At 38.8% G+C, this 23,577-nt stretch overlaps 1 protein-coding gene across 17 annotated transcripts in view; it reads left to right on the forward strand.

Annotated features, from left to right (window-relative positions):
• SLMAP (sarcolemma associated protein) overlaps positions 1–23,577 on the forward strand; it is a 156,152-nt gene that overhangs the window by 51,210 nt on the left and 81,365 nt on the right. For 13 of the 17 annotated variants that reach the window (XM_006090881.3, XM_006090879.3, XM_023755736.1 and 10 more), the window contains exon 2: positions 17,389–17,542. The exons of 1 other annotated variant lie outside the window; for it this stretch is intronic. In XM_006090881.3, the coding sequence (XP_006090943.1) occupies positions 17,389–17,542 (154 nt within the window). The remainder of the gene's footprint in view (positions 1–17,388; positions 17,543–23,577) is intronic. 3 more of the 17 variants (XM_006090892.3, XM_006090880.3, XM_006090885.3) reach the window with 1 other exon arrangement.

Genomic DNA, 23,577 nt, shown 5'->3' on the forward strand with positions numbered 1-23,577 from the left:
GGGGGGGGGGGGGCGGTTGGTAAATCACACCAGAAAACTTGGCATATGGGAACGACACTCTCAGCTGCCCGGCCAGGGCCCCTCTGCTCATTTTTAAATATCTTTGTTCTTTTTTTCCCTATTGAGTTGTATGAGTTCTCTATGTTTTGGATATTAACCCCTTAGATAAATGATTTGCAAATATTTTCTCCCATTCAGAAGGTTGCCTTTTCATTTTGTTGATGGTTTCCTTTGCTCTGCATGCTCATTTCTTTGATTCCTTTTAGAGCAAAACTCCTGTATTTTTTGTTTTGTTTTTTTCTTCTTCTTTTCATCTTCCACTCTCTTCCTCTAAATGACCATAATATGATATTGACGATTTGGTAGGCTTATTGAACACATTTTTTTAGCTTTCTTAATTTTAAAGTTTAACTCTTAAGATTTTTTTAAAAATATTTTTTTATTAATTTCAGAGAAGAAGGGAGACGGAGAGAGTGATAGAAACATCAGTGATGAAAAGAATCATTATGCTGCCTCCTGCCCACACCCTATTGGGGATCAAGCTCGCAACCCCGGGCATGTGCCCTGACCAGGAATTGAACCGTGATCTCCTGGTTTATAGGTCAATGCTCAATCACTAAGCCACACAGGCCAGGCATAAGATTTGTTTTTGTGTAGATAAGCTGTGAGCTGTTTGTATACATTCGTTCAGATTTTTGTTTTCTAATGGTATATTAGAATATATCCTTTTTAAAAAAGGGATATATTTAATTTCAGTGCCGATAATTCTGCCTCATTATTTTTGATGATTGTGATATTGTGGTTATGATGTCTGATATTTCATCAGGTGAGCATAGTTCAGTTTGGGTGGGCATTAGCTCTTTCCAGTTCTTAACTTCTTTTAATTTTGCTTCAGTGAACATGCTCATACATTTGCCTTTGTACATGTGTGTGAGTATTTCAGTGTTTCCGTAGGTTAGATTCTGGATGTTGAATTACTAATTCAAGAATGTAAACATTCTGCCCTAGCCGGTTTTGCTCAGTGGGTAGAGCATCAGCCTATGGACTGAAGTGTCCTGGGTTTGATTTCTGTCAAGGGCATATGCTCGGGTTGCCGGCTGGATACCCAGTAGAGGGCATGCAGGAGGCTGCCGATCAATAAAATGGAATTATGAAATCTGCTAAATATCACTTAGTTTCATTCATACTATTCATTGAGCTGTAAATTGCTCATCTATGTAATATATTCTAAGTGTATTTACATATACCTGAGTATAGTAATTTCCTTTTTTATAAAATATATTTTATTGATTTTTTACTTATAGGAAGGGAGAGGGTTAGAGAGTTAGAAACACTGATGGGAGAGAAACATCTATCAGCTGCCTCCTGCACACCTCCTACTGAGGATGTGCCCGCAACCAAGGTACATGCCCTTAACCGGAATCGAACCTGGGACCCTTCAGTCTGCAGGCCAATGCTCTATCCACCAAGCCAAACCGGTAGGGCGTAATTCCTTGTGATTTAAATTTTATTAGGGAATTCCCTAATCACATTGTGATATGTGTTTCATATTTTTCATAAAAGGTTTTCAGTAGTGTGAGACAAAGGCTTAGCTGCTTACCTTCTTGCACAGGTTGTGGTTACTTACAGTAATATTTATGTGTAATAGGCCAATGGCATACTATTTTTAATACCTGTATGTGTTAGAGTTCAGCTGTTACTGATCTATTTATATCTCTATCAGCTGTTTACTGTTTAAGTAATTAATTGGCAAAGAACTTTATTTTTAAGAATCTTGAACAATAGAGGAAAGTCTTACATCAGTTCCCTGACTGAAGAAAGTCAAAGTGACTTTATATGTATGTATAGTCTATGAATTTAAAAACAATAGCTGCCATTTGTTTAGCAGTTATTATGTACAATACTGTGCTAAATACTTAACATGCTTAACATAATTTAACCTTTATCACAAACACTCTTGAGGTAGGTACTAGTATCCTCAATTTATACATAGGGATTTATAAATATCTCTTTATTACTAAAGGGATGCTCAGAGAGGTTAAGAAACATGCTCAAGGTCACATAGTAAAATAGAAATGATTGATGTTTCTCACTTATCATTGATGTTTCTATCTCTCTCTCTCTCCCTCTCCCTTCCTCTCTGAAATCAATAAAAATAATATTTTATAAAAAAAGAAATGGAAAGGGAAAGGCAGTAGGGAATTGAGAGATTGTTCTGAGTCAGAATTCATAGGAATTGGTGACATATTAGGTGAGATGCTCTAGTCTAGAGGGTCATAGAAACTACTTGTATTACTGGTAGTATTTGTTGTTACTGTTGTTTTGCATTTGCTGTAAGTGGCTTCTTATAATCACATATTCTTTCTATTATTGGAATGTGGCTGATTGCTGAATTCCTGTCTAGAGGTGCTCAGGAAATGGTGGGTAAACAATGGGTCTGGGTTGTAAATGTTACATTCATGAATTATTTATTTAAAACACTTAAATGCTTATTAACAGGCATTTTGTTAATAAGGTCTAGGAATATCATTGATCCTGATCTTCAAGGAATTTGCCATAGTCATCAGGAGTCCAGTAGGCCTTGTTGGCTATTATTACGATCTGTATAATCTTTTGGTTTATGGTTTAAATCCTAACCCTGTCTGTGTGGGATACTGTTTATATCTTAGTATTCAGAAGTTTGCGTGAGGTAATGTATGTAAAGTGCCTGGCATAAGCAAATGCTTCTTTCCTTTCATCTTCCATGGGCACAGAAATTAGGAAACCCAAATTTATTAGGATTGTGTGTCAAGTAGGTGGAAGCAGATAGTGAATGCATTTTTAAAAGAAATCTTAAAAGTACCTTTTCTGATGATTTGGTAGCATAAGGCCTGATGGCTGGTTTTATTTTTTTCTCCATTGTTACTATAGATAGGCCACTTGACTTGTGTGTCATCCTCGATTTACTCATCTATTAAATGAACAAAATCCTACTTTAAAGGGTGGTTGGGATGCATTAGAGATAGTGGAAAAGAAATTGCCAGACAAGCATAAGTAGTATAGCAGAATGGTTGAGATAAAAAAGATTAAAATGTACATTTCTCCCCATTACTAACTTTGGGATCTCCTTTGGCAACTTAGCCTCTTTTAGTCCTCATTTCTTTATCTGTAGTATAGGGATAATAAAACATCTACCTCATAAGATTTTTGTAAAGATTATTTGAAAGAGTACATGCAAAGTAGCTTATCCAAGCACATACTAAGCACTCAAAAACGTGTGATTATTGTAAATGCTTTGGTATCCTCTTGACACTGTTGAGCAATGAACTCTTCTTTATTTGACTTTGCTTTGTTGTTAAATTTTCTGTGTGGCTGGATTCTGAATATACTTAATGTTTCCTTTCATGGTAGTGAAATAAACCAATGATCTTTTTAAAAGAAAACTTCACTTTGGCCCTCAAAGTTTTCTAGGGAAAAATGTTTAAGGCCTTGTGTTTAAGCCATAAATGGAGGTAGAATTTGAAATCTTATAAATAAGGATTGAAATATTCCATTTAATAGGATTGAAATATTCCATTTAATCAAACATATAGGGTCTTTATAATAATTAAATGAGATTGAAGTAAATGAAAATGGATTTATAATTTCAAAACACTTTCTAACTTCATAGGATCGTTTGTACAGCATTATACAAGAAGGGAACTAGCCCTGGCCAGTGTGGCTCAGTTGGTTGGGCATGGTCCCATGCACCAAAAGGTTGCAGGTTCGATTCCTAGTCAGGGCACATGTCTGGGTTGTAGGCTTATAGGGGGGATGCAGGAGGCAGCCCATCAATGTTATGCTCTCATATTGATGTTTCTCTCTCTCCCTCTCCTTTCCTCTCTCTCTCTAAAAAATCAACTAGCCAGTTTATATTTTTCTACCTATCCCTCACCCTATGAATGTGATACTTTCTACTATTAAATTTAAGTTCAAAATTAAAGAAAAGAATTGCTGACTCTTAACTGGGAGCATTACCTATCCATCCTGAGAAGTAGTGGATGTTATGAGGAGTAGTGAGAATAAACTGTTTTTGAACATCATTTTAATTTTTTAAATTTATCTTTATTGTTGAAAGTATTACAGATGTTCCCTTCCCTCCCCCTCCCCATTCACCCCCTACACCCTGAAAACCCCCATCCCTGCTCGTCTCCTCCCTGCCGTTTGAACGTCTTAATCCTGTAGTGGCAGAAAAATGGGAGCTTCTGCACTATATTGAACCCTTTAAGGGGTTTGTTTGCATTTTTATTATTTCTACTTACGCACTTATGGTCCTGAGTTAGTGACTTTGTTTCCTTTTCTCTTAAAGTAAAATTATGATTTCTAAAGAACTCACCTATGGATTTGTGAATTGTCAAAGCCTTGAGGAGATAACTCTCTTGAAGACTTAATTATCACTAACAATAGAGAGATATGAGTAAAGACCAAGGTGTTTTAAACAGATGTACTATTTGCATCTTTTAACATTTCCATTGAATTTGTTTGCCAAATTGTTTTATGTGTGGGCAATTTTTTCTCCCTATATAAGATCTAGATTCCTATGTTTTGCCAGTTTTGCCAGTCTTTAATAGAAAACATTTTTAAAGTTTCTCCCTCTCCTCTAACTCTTAGGGACTATACAAATCAATATCAACTGTCCTTAGATCAAGCCTGTTGTGTTCTTTATTAAACAATATGTAAGCCTATAGTGACCTTGTTCTATATTTCCCACAAATGTGATCACAATGATTTCCTTTTGTGGCAAACAAAGCTATTATTCTATGGGTGAGGTTTTTTAACTATCAGAGATAAAGAGTGGTGGTGCAGTTATTTTGTTGTTTCAGCTGATCTCAGGATGGTTTAAGCTAACATTTTGTGATTAAAATAATGACCTATAAAATATAGTCAGTATTGTGTATTTAAAATATCATAGTATTCCCTTGTTCTATATAATATGCTGTAATATATGGCATTTTAATAAATACATACTTATTTTAAATATTGGAGTTCAATTTTTGAGAGGTTATTAGAGACCACTTGGGGTTAAAAAGATTGAGTTTGGAATCAGTATCTATTCTTTAATACCAGTACCTAAGTAGGAGGTTCAAAGAAAAAGTTGAATGCATCTTGCTGTGATTAACACACCATTACAGGAAAAAATAATTAGAATTTGCTTGCCAATGCATCAGTTTTGAAATGTGGCAAATAGGTTAATCTCCTATAAATTAGAATTTGGTGTAGGCTTTCAATAGAAACACCTCTCAGAACTGTAATTTTCAGATGATATGTTTATTTTGTATTTTGCTGAGCTTCAGAAATCTAATTTACTTTGTCCTAAAGCCTAGTGAAGGATTGTCACAATTTGATTACATATTTAAAAGGATGTAATCACTCTAGCTGTGTTTTGTAATGTTCTGGTTAAATTATTTTTAATTTTGCCTTTCTACCTTCTCTACTTCTGTCCTTCATATTCTTATTTCTCTTCTATGGAGAGAGAGAGAAATACTTTTTCTCCTCTTTCTCTTGTGGGCTAACTCCACAAGAAAAAACATTACTGTACAATGAATGTGTCTGGAATGTCACTTGGAGGTGGAAAAATCCTTGCAAGTTTATAACATTTGCAAGACCTCTGGTTATGTGTTGACAAGTTCCTTCTAGTTACATGTGAAATTTTATTTTGGCAAAAACATTTTATCACTTTCCTGTGTTTTTTTCTTATAGCATATGAATAAAATTTTATATTTTCCTTTTCAGTGGCACAACTTAAAAATTCCAGTCTCTGAAACTCGTGGTGCTTTGCTAGTCAGGAAGTTAGAAAGTTTATGTAAACAAATAAATCCTATCTAATAATAGACAAACATGGTAATTGACCGTACCTTCGCCATGCCTCCCATTGGCTAATCATCACGATATGCAAATTAACCGCCAACAAAGATGGCGGCTAATTTGCATACTGCAGGCAGGGCGGGACAGCGCGAACTGCCAGCGCGCCGCCATCCAGGGCAGGCCGGCCGCCCCAGAAGTCCCAGCAGCCAGCCTGCCTTGCCACCTTGCTGCCCCGGGACCCCATCGGCAGGTCCCGGGGCGGCAAGGCAGGCCTGCCCCAGAAGCCCCAGTAGCCGCCTCATATGGTAGTAACTCTATCAGTAAGCACTCTGAAAGTAAGTGGTATAAATGCACCAATTAAAAGACAGATTATGAGGGTGAATCAAAAACAAAACCCACTTTAAATATAAAGACACATATAGATTAAAAGTAAATGAATTAAGCTGCAGCCTGTTTTGCTCAGTGGATAGAGCATTAGCCCGTGGACTGAAGGGTCCCAGGTTCGATTCCAGTCAAGGGCATGCACCTCAGTTGTTGGCTTGATCCCCAATCCCTATCAAAGCATGTGCAGGAGGCAACCAATCAATGTATCTCTCCCTTTCCCTTCACTCTCTAAAATTCAATGGAAAAATATCCTTGGGTGAAGATTAACAAAAACAAAGTAAATGGATTAAGTAACATTAAAGAGATTATAAGAAAAATATATTCCAAATTTTGTTAGTTGTATAATGGTTATGTTTAAATTATTAACACCTAAGAAATTGGGTGAAGGGTACATATAATATGCTGTAGTATTTTATAGTTTTTTTTACATGTATGAGATTATTTCAAATTAAAATATTAAAAAATTAAAAATTAATAAAATATTAATTGAAATGTGTATGCATTACATGAAAAATCTCCTAATTGCTTCTAGCATAATTTATTAAATTGTGCTAAAATTTACAAGGGTTCAATTAAAAAATATCTTAATTCTAAATGATATAATAGAAAATATATAATAGTGCAGTTATAAGCACTTATCTGAAAATAAAAATTTAAAGAAGTGAATTTAAAGAAGGGATTAGCCAAAGAAAATATATGCACAACCCATGGACACAGACAACAGTATGGTGATGGCCAGAGAGAAATGGGAGGCAAGAGCTGGGTAGAGGGGGCAAAAGGGGGGAAATAGGGACATCCTATATAATAATAATAAAAGGCTAATATGCACATTGACTGAACGGCAGAATGACTGGTTGCTATGATGCGCACTGGCCACCAGGGGGCAAACGCTCAATGCAGGAGCTGCCCCCTGGTGGTCAGTGCACTTCCATATGGGGAGTGCCACTCAGCCAGAAGCTGGCTCATGGCTGGCCAGCGCAGTGGTGGTGGCAGGAGCCTCTCCCACCTCCGTGGCAGCACTAAGAATGTCCAACTAACGGTTTAGTCCCAATCCCTTGGGGGCCTAAGCCTTTAGTTGGACATCCCCCGAGGGCTCCCTGGCTGCCAGAAGGATGTCTGCCTGCAAGCTTAGGCCTGATCCCCTGGGGAGTGGGCCTAAGTCAACAGGTGGACATCCCCCAAGGGGTCCTGGACTGTGAATGGGCACAGGCTGGGCTGAGGGACCCCCCCTGAGTGCACAAATTTTTGTGCACTGGGCCTCTAGTCCTATCTAATAATAGACAAACATGGTAATTAGCCGTACCTCTGACACGCTTCCCATTGGCTAATCAGGGCGATATGCAAATTAACTGCCAACCAAGATGGCGGCCGGCAGCCAGGCAGCTGAAGCGAACAGGAGGCTTGCTTGCTCCAGTGATGGAGGAAGCCAAGGTTCCCTGCCTGCCTTGCCAGCCTCTGAGCTGCACTCTAAGAAACAATGTTGCAATTATAGAAGCTAAACAAACCCCAGAAACCTGCTTTCAGCCGTCAGAGCTTGAGCGAGCAGGACCGAAACAATGTTGCAATTATAGAACCCAAACAAACCCTAGATTCCTGCTTTCAGCAGCGGAGGCCTCAAGATGGAGCCGGCCTCAGAGCTAAAGCCGGCTCTCAGCTCCAGTGACATCCATAGAAGGTAAACAAATCCCAGAATAAAAGAAAAAAAGGAGAGGTTGGGAGCTTCAGTCGCCCGCCAGCCTGAAAACAGCCCTCAGCCCCTCACACAGACTGGCCAGGCACCCCAGTGGGGACCCCCACCCTGAAGGGGGTGCGACCAGCTGCAAACAGCCATCAGCCCCTCACCGAGGCTGGCCAGGCACCCAAGCGGGACCCCCACCCTGATCCGGGACACCCTTCAGGGCAAACAAGCCGGCCCCCACTCGTGCACCAGGCCTCTATCCTATATAGTAAAAGGGTAATATGCAAACTGACCCTAACAGCAGAAAGACTGGGAATGACTGGTCACTATGACACATACTGACCACCAGGGGGCAGCCGCTCAATGTAGGAGCTGCCCTCTGGTGGTCAGGGCGCTCCCACATGGGGAGCTCTGCTCAGCCACAAGCCAGGCTGATGGCTGCCAGTACAGCGGTGGTGGTGGGAGCCTCTCCTGCCTCCTCAGCAGCGCTAAGGATGTTTGACTGCAGCTTAGGTTTGCTCCCTGCTGGCAAGTGGGCATCCCCCAAGGGCTGCCGGGCTGCCAGAGGGATGTCTGTCTGCCAGTTTAGGCCCGTTCCCCTGGGGAGCGGGCCTAAGCCAGCAGGTGGACATCCCCCGAGGGGTCCCAGACTGCGAGGGGGCACAGGCTGGGCTGAGGGACCCCTGCCCCCTGAGTGCACAAATTTTTGTGCACTGGGCCCCTAGTTTGCATATAATGTGCACATAAAGACTTTTGTGTACACTTAAGAAATAAATGTTTGGTGGCAAAAATGTACATATCATGGATCTCCCTATTTCTGGTGACACCCACTGCAGTTCATCCTACACATAGCTGCCCAATTATCAGAGTTCTCTCTTAAAAAATATCAACTCCTTAGGATATTCTCATCAAAATTTTGGTACTTAATTCATACTTTCTTAGTTTATTGTCAGTGTAGAGTTCCTCTGCATTTGATTTTATAGATGTTCAATCTCTGAGATAGGTGCCAAGTAAATAAATATTGTAGACTGACTGATTTGCCTTAAAGGTGGAGTTAGAGTTGAAATTGGCTCTTTCTATTCTGATTGTTTCAGGAAAACTTCATAAACAAAGTGGGATTTCATAAATTTGGACATAAAAGACTAGAGTATGTTTTAGTTTAAGTAGGAGAAGAGAAAGGCAGAGTGGAGTTTTTGAAGGAATAACTGTCAAATCTGCAATAGCTGTGAGACAAAGGCAATTTACTTAATATACCTACTCCTCAGTTTCTTACTGTATAAAATGGAGATGGTAATAACTACTTGGTAGGATTGTCCTGAGGATCAGAAGTTCCTGTACATAGCAGGCAGGCAATAAACGGTAACTATTATTTTAATTAGGTACTGGTTTGGCCCAAGAAAATATTTGTAGGTTGAAATATGGCTAATAGGAGCTAAGTAATGGGAAATGGCAGAGAAGGAAGCTTCAAAAATTGGTTCCTTCACCAAAACTATTACGCTAGGTTTGTCTGAAGCAATTAATTTGAAACTCTTGAGTGTAGTAAAACACTTGCAGCATCCAGCAGAGTGCTTATGAAGAAAGAAGCTGGTAAATTTTTGAGAATTTTGGTGTTTTGCATAGTGGCTACCATATCTCATTCTCCAGCCCTTCGACAGGCAGCTGTGAACATGGTGGCCCATGATTCTTGGTATGACTTGCTTGTCCTTCAGAAATTGGAGTTGTATGTTTTGATCACTGTTTTTGATTGCTGGGGGGCCAAGCCAGCTGGGCTATTTTTAAAATTTATTTTTATTGTTAAAAGTGTTACAAATGTCCCCCATTACCCCTCTTTGCTCCCTTCCACACTGCTCCTGCCCCACCCCAGGTCTTTATCACACTATTGTCTGTGTCCATGGGCTATGCATATATGCATATAAGTTATTTGGTTAATCTCTTCCTCTACCTCCCACCCCCTCCAATTTTGTTCTTTTTTTTTTTTTTTAATAATATATTTTATTGATTTTTTACAGAGAGGAAGGGAGAGGGATAGAGAGTTAGAAACATCGATGAGAGAGAAACATCGATCAGCTGCCTCCTGCACACTCCCTACTGGGGATGTGCCCGCAACCAAGGTACATGCCCTTGACTGGAATTAAACCTGGGACCCTTGAGTCCACAGGCCGACGCTCTATCCACTGAGCCAAACCTGTTAGGGCCACTTTTGTTCTTTTTAAAGACAGTTTTGCCCTACCGGTTTGACTCAGTGGATAGAGCAGACTGGAGGGTTGTGGGTTCAGTTCTGGTCAAGGGCACATACCTTGGTCAGAGGTTTAATCTCTGGCACTGGTTAGGATGCATGCGGGAGGCAACCAATCAATGTGTCTCTCTCGCATTGATGTTTCTCTCTCTCTGTCTCTCCCTCTCCCTTCCACTCTCTCTGAAAATCAGTGGAAAAATATCCTTAGGTGAGGATTAACAATTTTTTTAAAAAGGTAGTTTTGCCTATTCAGGGCCCATTGCAATTTCATATGAATTTGAGAATCAACTTCCATTTCTGCAAAAAAAAAGAAAAAATAAAGGCTATTGGAATTTTGATAGAGATTGCATTGAATCTGTAGATCACTTTGGTTAAAATTGACACCTTAATAATATTGTCTTTCAATCTATTTATATGGAATGTCTTTCTATTTATTTAAGTCTTTAATTTCTTTCAACAATATTTTGTAGTTTTCAATATGCAAGTCTTTTACCTCTTTGCTTAAATTTATTCCTAGGTATCTTATTTAGATGCTACTGTAAATGGAAGTGTTTCCTTAATTTTCTTTTTGGCTTGTTTGTTGGTGATGTATAGAAACACAGTTGATTTTTGTGTTTATCTTTTAAGCTGCAACATTGTTGAATTCATTTATTAGCTCTCATCGCTTTCTTATGAGTTCTGTGGGATTTTTCATATATAAAGTCTGTCATCTGTGAGTAGACATAGTTTATTCCTTTTTTCAATTTTTTTTCTTTTCAATTTTTTTCTTTTTTTAATCTTCACTTGAATATATGTTTATTGATTTAGAGAGAGAGAGAAACATCGATGTCAGAAAGAAATATTGATTGGTTGCCTCCTGTACACACCCTGACTGGGAATTCAACCCACAACCTAGGTATATACCCTGCCTGGGCATCAAACCTGCAACCTTTGTTGTGTATGTGACGACGCTCCAACTGAGCCACCTGGCCAGGGCTTTCTTCTTCAACTTTTATTTCTAGTGGTGCCTTACACAGAATCTTTAAAAAAATGTTTTTTCAATTACAGTTGGCATTCAATATTATATTAGTTTCAGGTGTGCTGCAGAGTGGTTAGATATTTATATAACTTACAAAGTGATCCCACATAAGTCTGATACCCACCTGGCACCACACAGTTATTAACAGTATGTTATTGACTGTATTCCCTATGCTGTACTTTACATCCCTGTGATTATTTTATTTTTTTAAAATGTGTTTTAATTGATTTTGAGAGAGAGGGAAAAGAAGAGGGAGTTCAGATAGAAACATCCATGGGAGAGAAACATCAACATTGATCAGCTGCCTCCTGCACACCCCCTGCTGGGGATTAAGCCTGCAACCCAGGAATCAAACCAGCAACCTCTTGGTGCATAGGCCGAAGCTGAGCCACTGAGTCACACCGGCTGTGCCCCTGTGACTATTTTGTAACTGCCAATTTGTACTTCTTAATGCCTTCACCTTTTTTCACTCAGTTCCCCAACTTCCCTCCCATCTGGCAACCATCAGTTTGTTCTCTGTATCTATAAGTCTGTTTCTGTTTTGTTTGTTTATATTGTTTTTTAGATTCCACATGCAAGTGAAATAATATGATATTTATCTTTGTCTGATTTATTTCACTTAGCATAATACCCTAGGCCCATCCATGTTGTCACAAATGGTAAGATTTCATTCGTTTTTATGGCCAAATAATATTCCGTTGTAGATATGCACCCCATCCTTTTTATTCAGTCGTCTATTGATAGACACTTAGATTGCTTCCATATTTTGGCTGTTGTAAATAATGTTGAACATAGGGATGCATATATCTTTCTGAATTAGTGTTTTGGATTTCTTCCATTTCTTTCCAATGTGGATGTCTTTTATTTCTTTTTCTTCTGCTTGGCTAGAACGTCCAGTACATTATTACAAAGCAGTGGTGAACACAGGCTTCCTCATCTTGTGCCTGATCTTAGGAAGAAAGCTTTCAGTCTTTTACCATTGTTATACTACCTGTGGGTTTTTCATAAATGGTCTTTATCATGTTGAGGAAATTTCCATCTAATCCTAACTTTTTGATAGTTTTGATCATGAAAGGGTATTGGACTTTGTCAGGCCTTTTTTGCATAAACAGGGATGATCGATGATCCTGTGTGTGTGTGTCCTTTTTTCTATTAATGTGGTTTGTGTCCTTTTTTTTATTAATGTGGTATATTGGTCGGCTTTATTATATTGAACCACTGGGGATATAAATCCCACTTTTTTAGCCAGTCACTTAATTTTTAGCTTGGGTGAGTTCCAAGTTAGGCTACCAGGGGTCCTCAAACTACGGCCCGCGGGCCACATGCAAATACACATATTGTATTTGTTCCCGTTTTGTTTTTTTACTTCAAAATAAGATTTGTGCAGTGTGCATAGGAATTTGTTCATAGTTTTTTTTTTTAAACTATAGTCCGGCCCTCCAACGGTCTGAGGGACAGTGAACTGGCCCCCTGTTTAAAAAGTTTGAGGACCCCTGGGCTAAACAGAGATAAGAGCCTTGTGTCAGTCCGTCAGATAGCCCCCAGATAGGTTAGAACATATAGACACAGTAATTTGAGATTTAGGTCTGTTTTGCTCCCTCCGGACCCAGGTATCAGGATCCCACACTGGGAAAGCAGGCTCATGTCTTCAAGACTTCTATTGTACTGGGAAAGGGGATGGGACTAGGGTAAGTAATGCCACAAAGATTTCTTACCATTTTTAAGTTGTCTTTTCTTGATTCAGTATTCACTGACTTCTGTAAAACTTTGTTTTCCAGAGTTCTAACAAAGTTGATTCTGACATTGTTTACTTGTTTTCAAAGTTTCTGAAGGGAGTGGGGAGTTTAGAGCTACCTACTCCACCATTTTACTGATGTCACTTTCTTAATTTCTTTTTGATTTTTAAAAATTTCCTCCTTTTTACCGTTTATTTCTATAAATGCTTTATTTGTTATATTTAAGCACTCGTGTCCTTTCTAATTTTGTATTCATTTCTGAAGTGATTTTTGCTTTTGTTACTATTTCTTTTTGGAGTTCTTTCACCTTTTCTGGAGTTTTATAATTGTGATTTATGTTTTTCTTTCATGCCTTGAATTGTTTTTTTTAAATGCCTTTTAGCTTGTTTTAAAATAGTATGTTATAATTTGATGTGTGCCTGAGGTCTGTCTTTCATTATCTGTAGGGATGTTACTCTGCTCTTCAGTCTCTTTTTTCTTAAAATAACTGTATGGGATGGGACCTTGACATTTTTCTGTTGCTTATTTTTATGTGAAGTTTTGTTTTTCTGAACTTTTAGAAGGGGTCATGATTTAGGATAACTTTTCTAATGGCATAGAGCTCCCTCTTCTGGAATTTTTATTTTTTGTAAAATGTTAAAAAATATGCTGATTTCTTTCCCCTTTTCTACTTTTACTGGACCTCGTCTTCCCTTACCTCTGTTGTCCCTGGTTTGCTCAATTTTGTGTCCACACTTAGCAGCTTTTCCTCAGTGTGGAGTCCTGTTGTGGAAGGCAGCTTTGGTTGGGAGGTTGATTTTAAGAATTTATATGATTCAGACTGCTCCAGCCTTTTCCAGAACTTACCCGACACTCACTTGTGATTGGATTGGGATAAACCTTTTTATTTTCAAGGTTCTCTTCTCAATTTGGCCATCATACTATCCAGTAAATTCCTACTGACTATTTGATGTTCTCCTTAAGTCCCTCAAATGCCCAATTGCTTCCCTATGCATCCTCCTGCACAGATACTGACTTCATGCAGGTTCTATGGCTGCTGATGGTTTGCCCCACTCCTATTTTGAGGTCCCTAACCTAATTTTAAATAGCTTCTGTTCAATGTAGACTGAATAACAGCAGATTGTTTCATAGGTGGTGCAGAAATATTTTTTATGTCAATCTTTCAAAGCAGCCAAGAGCAGAAAGTTAAATCATATCAACAAAAATATTTCTTCAGTGAAGTAAAACAAATGATGTCTAACTCTCCACAAACGCAGAGACTCAGGGGCATATGTGGAGGTTAGTGTGGCTGGGAGGTATGAGGTAATAGAATGGTGGAAGTAAATGAGTTTGGAGAAGGAACCAGGACCAGATTATGTAGGGCTTTTCAGGTTATAATGGTAAGAACTTTGGACTTATTCTGAGGTGTGTGGAAAGCCATTAGATTGAAAGCAAGGGAAGAATGAGCAAGTAATGTAAACTATGTTCAAGCTAAATGGGTGCTGCTTCGAGCAGTAATATAGCTATGTCAGCATAAAACAACCTGGGTTAATATTGATTTTTTTATTTGCAATTTTATGGTTTTAGATTTATATAAGAGTTACATACATGAGGAGTACACACACACTTTTTTGTTTACCAAAGTTTGCTAAATAGTACTGAATCTCATTTCAGTACTATTTAGCTGATATTCTTATTTATCTTCTGTTCTCTTTAATGTTTAAAATGAAATACTAGTTGCATCCCATTAAATTAACTTAGTAACATTAATGGATCAGAACTTGAAGTTTGAAAACCATTATAATTCTAGTATAATCCCTTTACTTGGGCTACCATAGCACACATTACTGAAAATGACCAAACCAGAATCCAGATATCATCACATTTCCCAAGAGTATATTTATTTAAAAACAAAAAAACAAACTCCCTTATACAGTGTAACATTAAGTTCTAGTATAGAAAAACTGTTGAGGATAAATGTTCTTACTTGAGTGTGTTGTCTGTGCTATTCTCCCTGGTATGAAATGTTAAGGACTCTAAGTTTCAAATGGATTTGTAAAATATTAATACAGTTTTCTTTACTATGGTCTGTAATTAAATATACAAACTGCTAGCTAAAGTAACAGTTGGTCTCTTTTGAATTATAAACAGAGCCTGGACAGTGTCACTAAGTGGTTAGCATCAACCTGTGAACCGAGAGATTACTGGTTCGATTCCCTTTCAGGGTACATGCCCGGGTAGCGGGCTCGATTCCTAGTAGGGCATGTACAGGAAGCAGCCTATTGATGATTCTCTCTCATTGATGTTTCTATCTCTCCATCTCCCTCCCTCACTGAAATAATTTAAAATATATATATATATATATATATTTTTAAAAAGGAATTATAAACAGAGTAAATCATATTATAGGCTTTATATTGTCACCTAAGAATTAATGAAAAGAATTGTCATTTTCATATTTTCTGCAAATTGCTTATTCTTTTGTTGTGTTTTTCACTTTGGAAGAGAGCCTGTGGGAGGAGTGAAGCACAAATGAAACATAAAGGTCAGTTGAAGTAATGGGAAAGATAGTTCTGTTAATTCTCTTATTTGAATCCTTGCTTCTGTGTTCCGTAGCTCTGTGACTTTGGAAAAATACTTGCCCGGGCCTCACTTTTCTCATTTATAAAAGGCAGTAATATCTATATCACAGCTTCAATGTTAAGGTTAATGAGAGCCTGGTGGTGTAACACACATTTTAATAAACATTAGGTTTTTGTTTTTTTTTCCCTTTCTTCCTTAGGAAGGAATTCAGTGAAAATATGTTGCTAGAATATTCAGGGCTGGAGAGTGTAGAAAATTTCAAAAAAGAAAGGTACATCCTTTCTTATTGATTTATTTCTCTTTCTGGGTAAGTCTATTTGTGTGTGGTCCCCAGTTGTTCCTAATTTATTTTGGGATAAATAAGTGATAGACAGGTGGGCTTCCTGTGCTTCCTCCTATCCCTTCCCTTTTAAAGATGGAAGATTATGTAATCTAAGTGATGAAAGGCAACTTTAGGAGGCCAGGAAGTAGTATCTTCATAGTTGGTTCCATTATTTTAGTTTCTAGTGTCTCCAGTCTGCTTAACAAAAAATTTTACTGAGGATATATTGGTCCTGATATCAAGTATGCTAGCTAACTGATAGCTACTAATTAGTATTAGTTATAAGTGTTACCTAAAACCATTTGTCCTGCCTGTGGAATGAACAACACTTTCTTTGACTTAACCCAGACAACCTAGAAAAATTACGAAGTCAGAGTAAGATGGAAAGAGAATTTTATCTAGCTGGCTTTAAAAACAAAACAAAACAGGTTTATCAAGATGTAATTTATTTACCATAAAATTCATCCTCTTAAAGTGTACAATTTAGAGGTTTTTAATATATTCACAGTTATACAACCATCACCACTAATTTTAGAACATTTTAATCATTCCAAAAAGAAACCTTATACCCATTAGTAGTCATTCTCACCCTACCTCACCCCATGGTCTGGCACCTCAGCCCCTTGGGGATTACTAATGTAATTTTGTTTGTATGGATTTACTTATTCTGGGTATTTTATATAAATACTAGAGGCCCAATGCACGAAAATCATGCAAGAGTAGGTCTTCCTTCCCCCGGCTGCCTGCACCGGCTTTCCTCTGGCACCCGGGACCTGGGCTTCCCTTGCAGAGGGAGGCCCCACCCACCTGCTGCAGCCTGCTGGTTGATGGCCTGGGCCTCCCTCTTTGGGGCCATCGTGGAGTCCCCCAATTGATTGCCCTACCAGCCAGTGGTCTGGGCCTCCCTCTGTGGGGTGATCATGGGGCGATGGCCGGGCCCCTGACCAATCGCATCGCACCCGCCTTGGCTGGCCTGGCGCCAGTGGGTGTCATAGTGTGGTCTGGGATGGTCATCTGGATGGTCATCCTGCTGTTTGGCCGTTCAGTCGATTTCTATAGTACGCTTTTATTATATAGGATAATAACATAATATATGGTCTTTTACTTAATATAATGTCTTAAAGGTTCATCCATGTTGTAGCATGAATCAATACTTCATTCCTTTTTATTGCCAAGTAATATAACATCAGATGGATAGACCATTATTTTGTTTACCCATTCATTAGTTGGACATTTGGGTTGTTTCTACTTTTTGGCTATTATGAATAAATGTTACTATGAACATTGTGTATGAGTTTTTGTGAGGACATATGTTTTCAGTTTTCTTAAATATATACCTTGGAGTGGAATTTTTGGCTCATATGCTAACTTTATGTTTAACATTTTGAGGACCTTACATACTTTTTTCCAAAATTATTGTACTATTGTGTTTAGCTCGATTTTAAATCACTGATTTTAGTGTTCTAATTTTATATATATCAAAGGGGAACCTTAGCTGAAACAAGTGGTTTGAATTGATAGTGGGGGCAAAATTCACCTGCACTAGTTTGCAAAGTTGGAAGTACTTTTAAAAATGTAGATTTAGAATTATTACTATTAATCTTTGGCTTTTCAATTTTATTTTTGCAGTTTTATCTCCAAGACACTAAAAGTAGTAATGGTACCTTTATAAATAGCCAGAGATTGAGTCGAGGCTCTGAAGAAAGTCCACCATGTGAAATTCTTTCTGGTGACATTATCCAGTTTGGAGTAGATGTGACAGAGAACACACGGAAAGGTACGGGTATGGATCAATTTTTCCTATTATTTGTCTTTTTAACTTTATTTTTATTCTATCATTAAATGTTACAAAATATGTTGTGCTTGTAGAAGCAATTTAAATACAGCATTATATGCAGTGAAAGTTAAAAGTCTCATATCTCCTATTTTATAAAATTTTAAAATCTGAAATGTTAATAATTCATCTATATTCTTCATCACAGTATGACTACATAGGTCAAGACTGTGTCAGTTAGGAAACAGTATGCAGTGACTCCATACCCAATCAGTAGGAGCTTAAACCATAAAGATAGTTATTGTTAATAAGAAGTCTGGAGACAGGTAGGTCCAGACTTTGTTCTCTTGACTCAGTGATGTTATCAGGAATCCAGGTTCTTACTGTCCTCACATGCTATTATCCTTAACATGTTGGCTTCTTTGCTTATGCTCTTTGCCTCATAGTCAAAGTGTGCCAGCTGCAGCCCCAGGTATTATTTACCTCACACCAATGTTCTAGACAAAAAGGAGGAGGTGGGGACAAAATGCTTTCCTATGTGGCTCTCTTTTCATGTTGAAAGAATAGTTTTTTATAGAATCCTTCCAGCAGATTTCTCCCTTTTGTCTCAATGGCCACATGGCTATGTTACATACATAGCTACAAAGAAGCCTAGGAAGTTACTTACCTGGCAGAGGTAAGAAGGAGATCCATAATTGATCAATTATAATTTATCCCTTCCAGTTGTGCGTGCATTGTTGCCTCAAACAAAATTAGAGCTCTGAAAGCAGCTAATAATACCTGTCACCGTTATAAAATTTCATGTCTCAGTGTTTGAAACTAGAAGTTCTCTGAATAAATGTAGATTGTCTATATGTTTAGAATTCTGAAGCTTTCTGGCTGTAGCTAGTCACTCTCTACATATGACCATGAAATTATATAGCTGAATCAAAAAACTAAATGAATAGGAAACAAAAGAGTGCAGTTCCACTGTCTTAGTTTAATATGGGTAGTGGACCCAATTGGCAAGTTTCTTCTTTCATTTCTCTGAACATACTCTGATCTGGTGATACCCTGAGTCATCAGTCTCTGACATTTTACTCAGTGTATACGGGGATTGGTGGTGGTGGTGGTGATGCTGGTGTGCATGTGCATGTATATTATATTTTTACTTACTTTCACTGGTGTTGCAATTGCAATATTAGTTTTACTGGGTTTTGTTGGCCTCCTCAGGAAATTGAGTTTTGATATTTGAATTTGTGTAGGGCCACAGTTTTAGAAATTTCCATTTGTAATTGTAAAATGGAAAAGTTTGTATTTTGATGCAAAATATTTAGTACTCCTTAATTAAAGAACTCAACTTATGTATGGCCATAATGAGATCAGCTACAGTGGACACTCTAATGTCTGCTATTGCCAAATCGCACCTCTTCTGCTACCAAGTCATTCAGCAAACATTTAACTGAGCCCCATGTGTGAGTAACCCACAGAACACATATAATTGGATTAAACTGTCCTCTCCAAGGAATGTCTATCTCCTTAGCTTTCATTTCCCAAAGAGAATTAATAAGTGTTTATTGATAAAAGAATAAGGTAATCAAATATATTTAGGATTTAACCCAAGGTAATGGGGACTTCCAGAGCTTTTCTTTTTTTTTAATTAAATTTATTGGGGTGACATTGGTAGACAAGATCATATAGGCTTCTATGTTATAAGATCTATATATTGTACCACGTGCTCACTACCCAAAGTCAAATCTTCTCCTGTCACCATATAAAGGACCCTTTCTCCCTCCACCCCCAGAGCTTCTAATATGTAACATATATGCAGATCTCCAAGGGGGTGACTGTTACAGAATGCTCTTTCCCAATTCCTTTCTACTCTTCTTCCTTATCTAGCTGTAAGGGATACTCTTTTCTTTCTTTTTTTAATCTTTACTGTTGAAAGTATTACAGATGTCTGCTTTTTTTCCTCCCCATTGACCCCCTCCTCCCCTCCCCTGCCTTTGCCACACTATTGTCTGTGTCCATGGGCTAAGCATATCCTATCTAATAAAGAGGGAATATGCTAATTGACTGCCCCATCCTCAAAGATGATGGCACTCACAGCCAATAAGGAGGAAAATGCTTATTGACTGCCACACCCTCAAAGATGGCAGCGCCCAGTCCCCTCAGCCCCGGAGTCCCCCAGTCCCCTCAGCCCCCCAGCCGCCCAGGGCCAGCCCGAGGCGCAGGCAAGCCTTGGATGGCAGCTGCCCAGCCGTCCAGGGCAGCCCAGCAGTGGCAGCAGTAGAGGTGTGATGGGGGCGTCACCTTCCCCTGATCACCGGGTTCCTCCCGCCCCTGAGGGCTCCCAGACTGTGAGAGGGGGCAGGCCGGGCTGAGGGGACCCCCTCCAGTGCATGAATTTTCATGTACCGGGCCTCTAGTATGCATATAAGTTCCTTGGTTAATCTCCCCCCCCCCCACCCCCTTCTACTTTCCCTCTGAAATTCATCAGTTTGTTTATGGTTCTATGTCTGTGGATCTGTTTTGTTCATTAGATTCCACATATGAGTGAGATCATATGATACTTGGCTTTCTCTGACTGGCTTATTTCACTTAGCATAATACTCTCCAGGTTCATCCATGCTGTTGCAAATGGTAAGAGTTCCTTGCCGTGTAATATTCCATTGTGTAAATGTACCACAGTTTTTTTCTCTACTCATCTGCTGATGGGCACTTGGGCTCTTTCCAGGTCTTGACTGTTATAGATAATGCTGTTATGAACATAGGGGTGCATATATTCTTTCTAATTGGTGTTTCAGGTTTCTTAGGATATATTACTAGAAGTGGGATTACTGGTTCAAATGGGAGTAATATTTTTAAAAATATATATTTTTATTGATTTCAGAGAGGAAGGAAGAGGGGGAGAGAGAGGTAGAAGCATCAATGACAGGAGAGAATCATTGACTGCCTCCTGCACCCCCCTACTGGGGATCGAACCTGCAACCCAGGCATGTGTCCTTGACTGGAATTGAACCCAGGACCCTTCAGTTAGCAGACTGACACTCTATCCATTGAGCCAAACCGGCTAGGGCTGGCAGTTCCATTTTTAATTTTTTGAGGAAACTCTGTACTGTTTTCCACAGTGGCTGCACCAGTCTGCATTCCCACCAGCAATGTACTAGGGTTCCCTTTTCTCCACATTCTCGCCAACACTTGTCATTTGTTGATTTGTTGATGATAGCTATTCTGACAGGTGTGAGGTGATACCTCATCATTTTAATTTTCATCTCTCAGATGATTAATGACTTTGAGCATTTTTTCATATGTCTCTTGGCCTTCTGTATGTATACTTTGGAGAAGTGTCTAGGTCGTTTGCCCATTTTTTTAATTGGATTGTTTGTCTTTTTATTAAGTTGTGTGAATTCCTTATGTATTTTGGAAATTAACTCCTTATCAGATTTATCATTGGCAAAACTGTTCTCTGACACAATAGGATCTCTTTTCACTTTGTTGATGGTTTCTTTTGTTGTGCAGAAGCTTTTGATTTTGATGTAGTTCCATTTGTTTATTTTCTCCTTAGTTTCCTTTGCCTTAGGAGATTTATCAATAAACATATTGCTGTGAGAGATGTCTGAGGTTTTGCTGCCTATGGTTCCTTCTAAGATTTTTATGGTTTCACTAGAGGCTCAGTGCACGAATTCATGCACAGGCAGGGTCTGGCTGGCCCACCCCGATCAGGGCCTATTGGGCCGGGCCGGCCTGGGGGAGGGGGTCACAGGTTGAACTCCTGGTTAAGGGGACAATTTGCATATTAGCCTTTTATTATATAGGATGACTTACATTTAGGTCTTTTATTCATTTTGAGCTTATTCTTGTGTATGGTGTAAGTTGGTGGTCTAGTTTAATTGTTTTGCATGTACCTGTCCAGTTTTCCCAACACCATTTATTAAAGAGACTGCCTTTACTGCATTGTATGCTGTTGCCTCCTTTGTCAAATATTAATTGAGCATAATGGCTTGGGTCAATTTCTGGGGTCTCTGTTCTGTTCCACTGATCTATATGCCTGTTCTTGTGCCAGTACCAGGCTGTTTTGAGGACAGTGGCTTTGTAGTATAACTTGATATCTGGTATTGTGATTCCTCCAACTTCGTTCTTCTTTCCCAAGATTGCTGTGGTTATTCAGAGTCTTTTGGTTCCATATACATTTTTTTAAAAATATTTTTATTGATTTCTTACAGAGAGGAAGGGAGAGGGATAGAGAGTGAGAAACATCGATGAGAGAGAAACATCGATCAGCTGCCTCCTGCACACTCCCCACTGGGGATGTGCCTGCAACCAAGGTACATGCCCTTGACCGGAATCGAACCTGAGACCCTTGAGTCCACAGGCCGACGCTCTATCCACTGAGCCAAACCGGTCAGGGCTCCATATACATTTTTGGAGTGTTTGTTCTATATCTGTGAAATATGCCATTGGTATTTTAATAGAGATTGCATTGAATCTATAGATTGCTTTGGGTAGTATGGACATTTTAATGATATTGATTCTATCAATCCATGAACATGGGATTTTCTTCCACTCGTTTATATCTTCTATATCTTTTTTCAATGTCCTGTAGTTTCCTGAGTACAGGTCTTTTACCTCCTTGGTTAAGTTTATTTCTAAGTATATTAATTTTTTGTTGCAATGGTAAATGGGATTTTTTTTAGTTTCTCTTTCTGAGAGTTCAATTATTGGTGTATAAAAAAGCCATTGATTTCTGAGTGTTAAGTTTGTATCCTGCTACATTGCTGAATTCATTTGTTAAATCTAGTAGTTTTTTGGTGGAGTCTTTAGGGTTTTCTGTGTACAATATCTTGTCATCTGTGAATAATGACAGTTTTACTTCCTCCTTTCCAATCTGGATGCCTTTTATTTTTTCTTCTTGTCTGATCTCTGAGGCTAGTACTTCCTGTATTATATTGAATAATAGTGGTGAAATCAGACATCCCTATCTTGTTCCTGTTCTTAGGGGAAATGGTTTTAGTTTTTGCCCATTGAGTATGATGGCCAGTGTGGTTCAGTTGGGTGGAACCACCGCTTGGTGTACAGGTTCAATTCCCAGTTGGGGCACATACCCAGGTTGCGGGTTCAATCTCTGTGTAGAGGTAACCGATAGACGTTTCTCTCTCACATTAACGTCCTCTCTCTGTCTGTCTCTGTCTCTCTCTCTTCTCCCCTTTCCTCTCTTCCCTCTCTCAAATAAAAAAACCCTCCAGTATATATGAAATTTACATAATACCTATGTGTAAAAGGAAACTTTAAAAAAGAATATATAATATATAGAAGTGTGTGTGTATATACTAGTAAAGTCAGGATTTTGTTAGGTGATATGAGCCTGATGTCATTGAACATATCAGTTTATATAACTGTTTCTTCTCTTCCCAGCTCTTTAAAACAAGCTGATTTTGTTTTTTGGCTTTTTATATAGTGTGGCTCCAGGGAGGAAGCTCACTGATTAGTACTGTACTAACAACCTGCCTTATAGATAAAAAATAATCATTGTAAACAAATAGGGTGACATTGTAATGGATTTTTTATTTTTAAAGGAAGGAAGGAATGGAGAAAGCCAACCTATCAGATCCTCCTGGAATGGGAGCCTTAGCAAACTAGCTACTGGCCACCACTTTGTTCCCAAACCCACAGACTGCTCAGACAGGACATGGATTTTTTGGGTCACACAACATTGCAGTCCTCTGTTGAAAAGTTTGGGACTGGTTAGTTCTATAAAGTTCACGTATAACTTCTATCAACTCATCAGCTCAGGTCCACTTCACCAATATCTGTTCCTGAGTAAGTCCCTGTGAAAAAAGAGCCTATTAAGAGCAAGGTCAATGGTATCTTCCTTTTGCTTTATGCTCCCACAGCACTCAATTACTTTTACTCCCCACAATAAACCTTGCCTTTTCTGGCCTCCGAGCCATTGCACACACATGTGTTTTCCTTCACCTAGAAATGTTTCTAGGCTGCACAAGGTGCCCTTCCATGTCCCCGTTACACACTGTGCTCCTCCCCTTTATGTGTTTGCCTCCCTCACT

This window comes from Myotis lucifugus, unplaced genomic scaffold (genome assembly GCF_000147115.1).
Source record: "Myotis lucifugus unplaced genomic scaffold, Myoluc2.0 scaffold_83, whole genome shotgun sequence".
NCBI lineage: Eukaryota > Metazoa > Chordata > Mammalia > Chiroptera > Vespertilionidae > Myotis > Myotis lucifugus.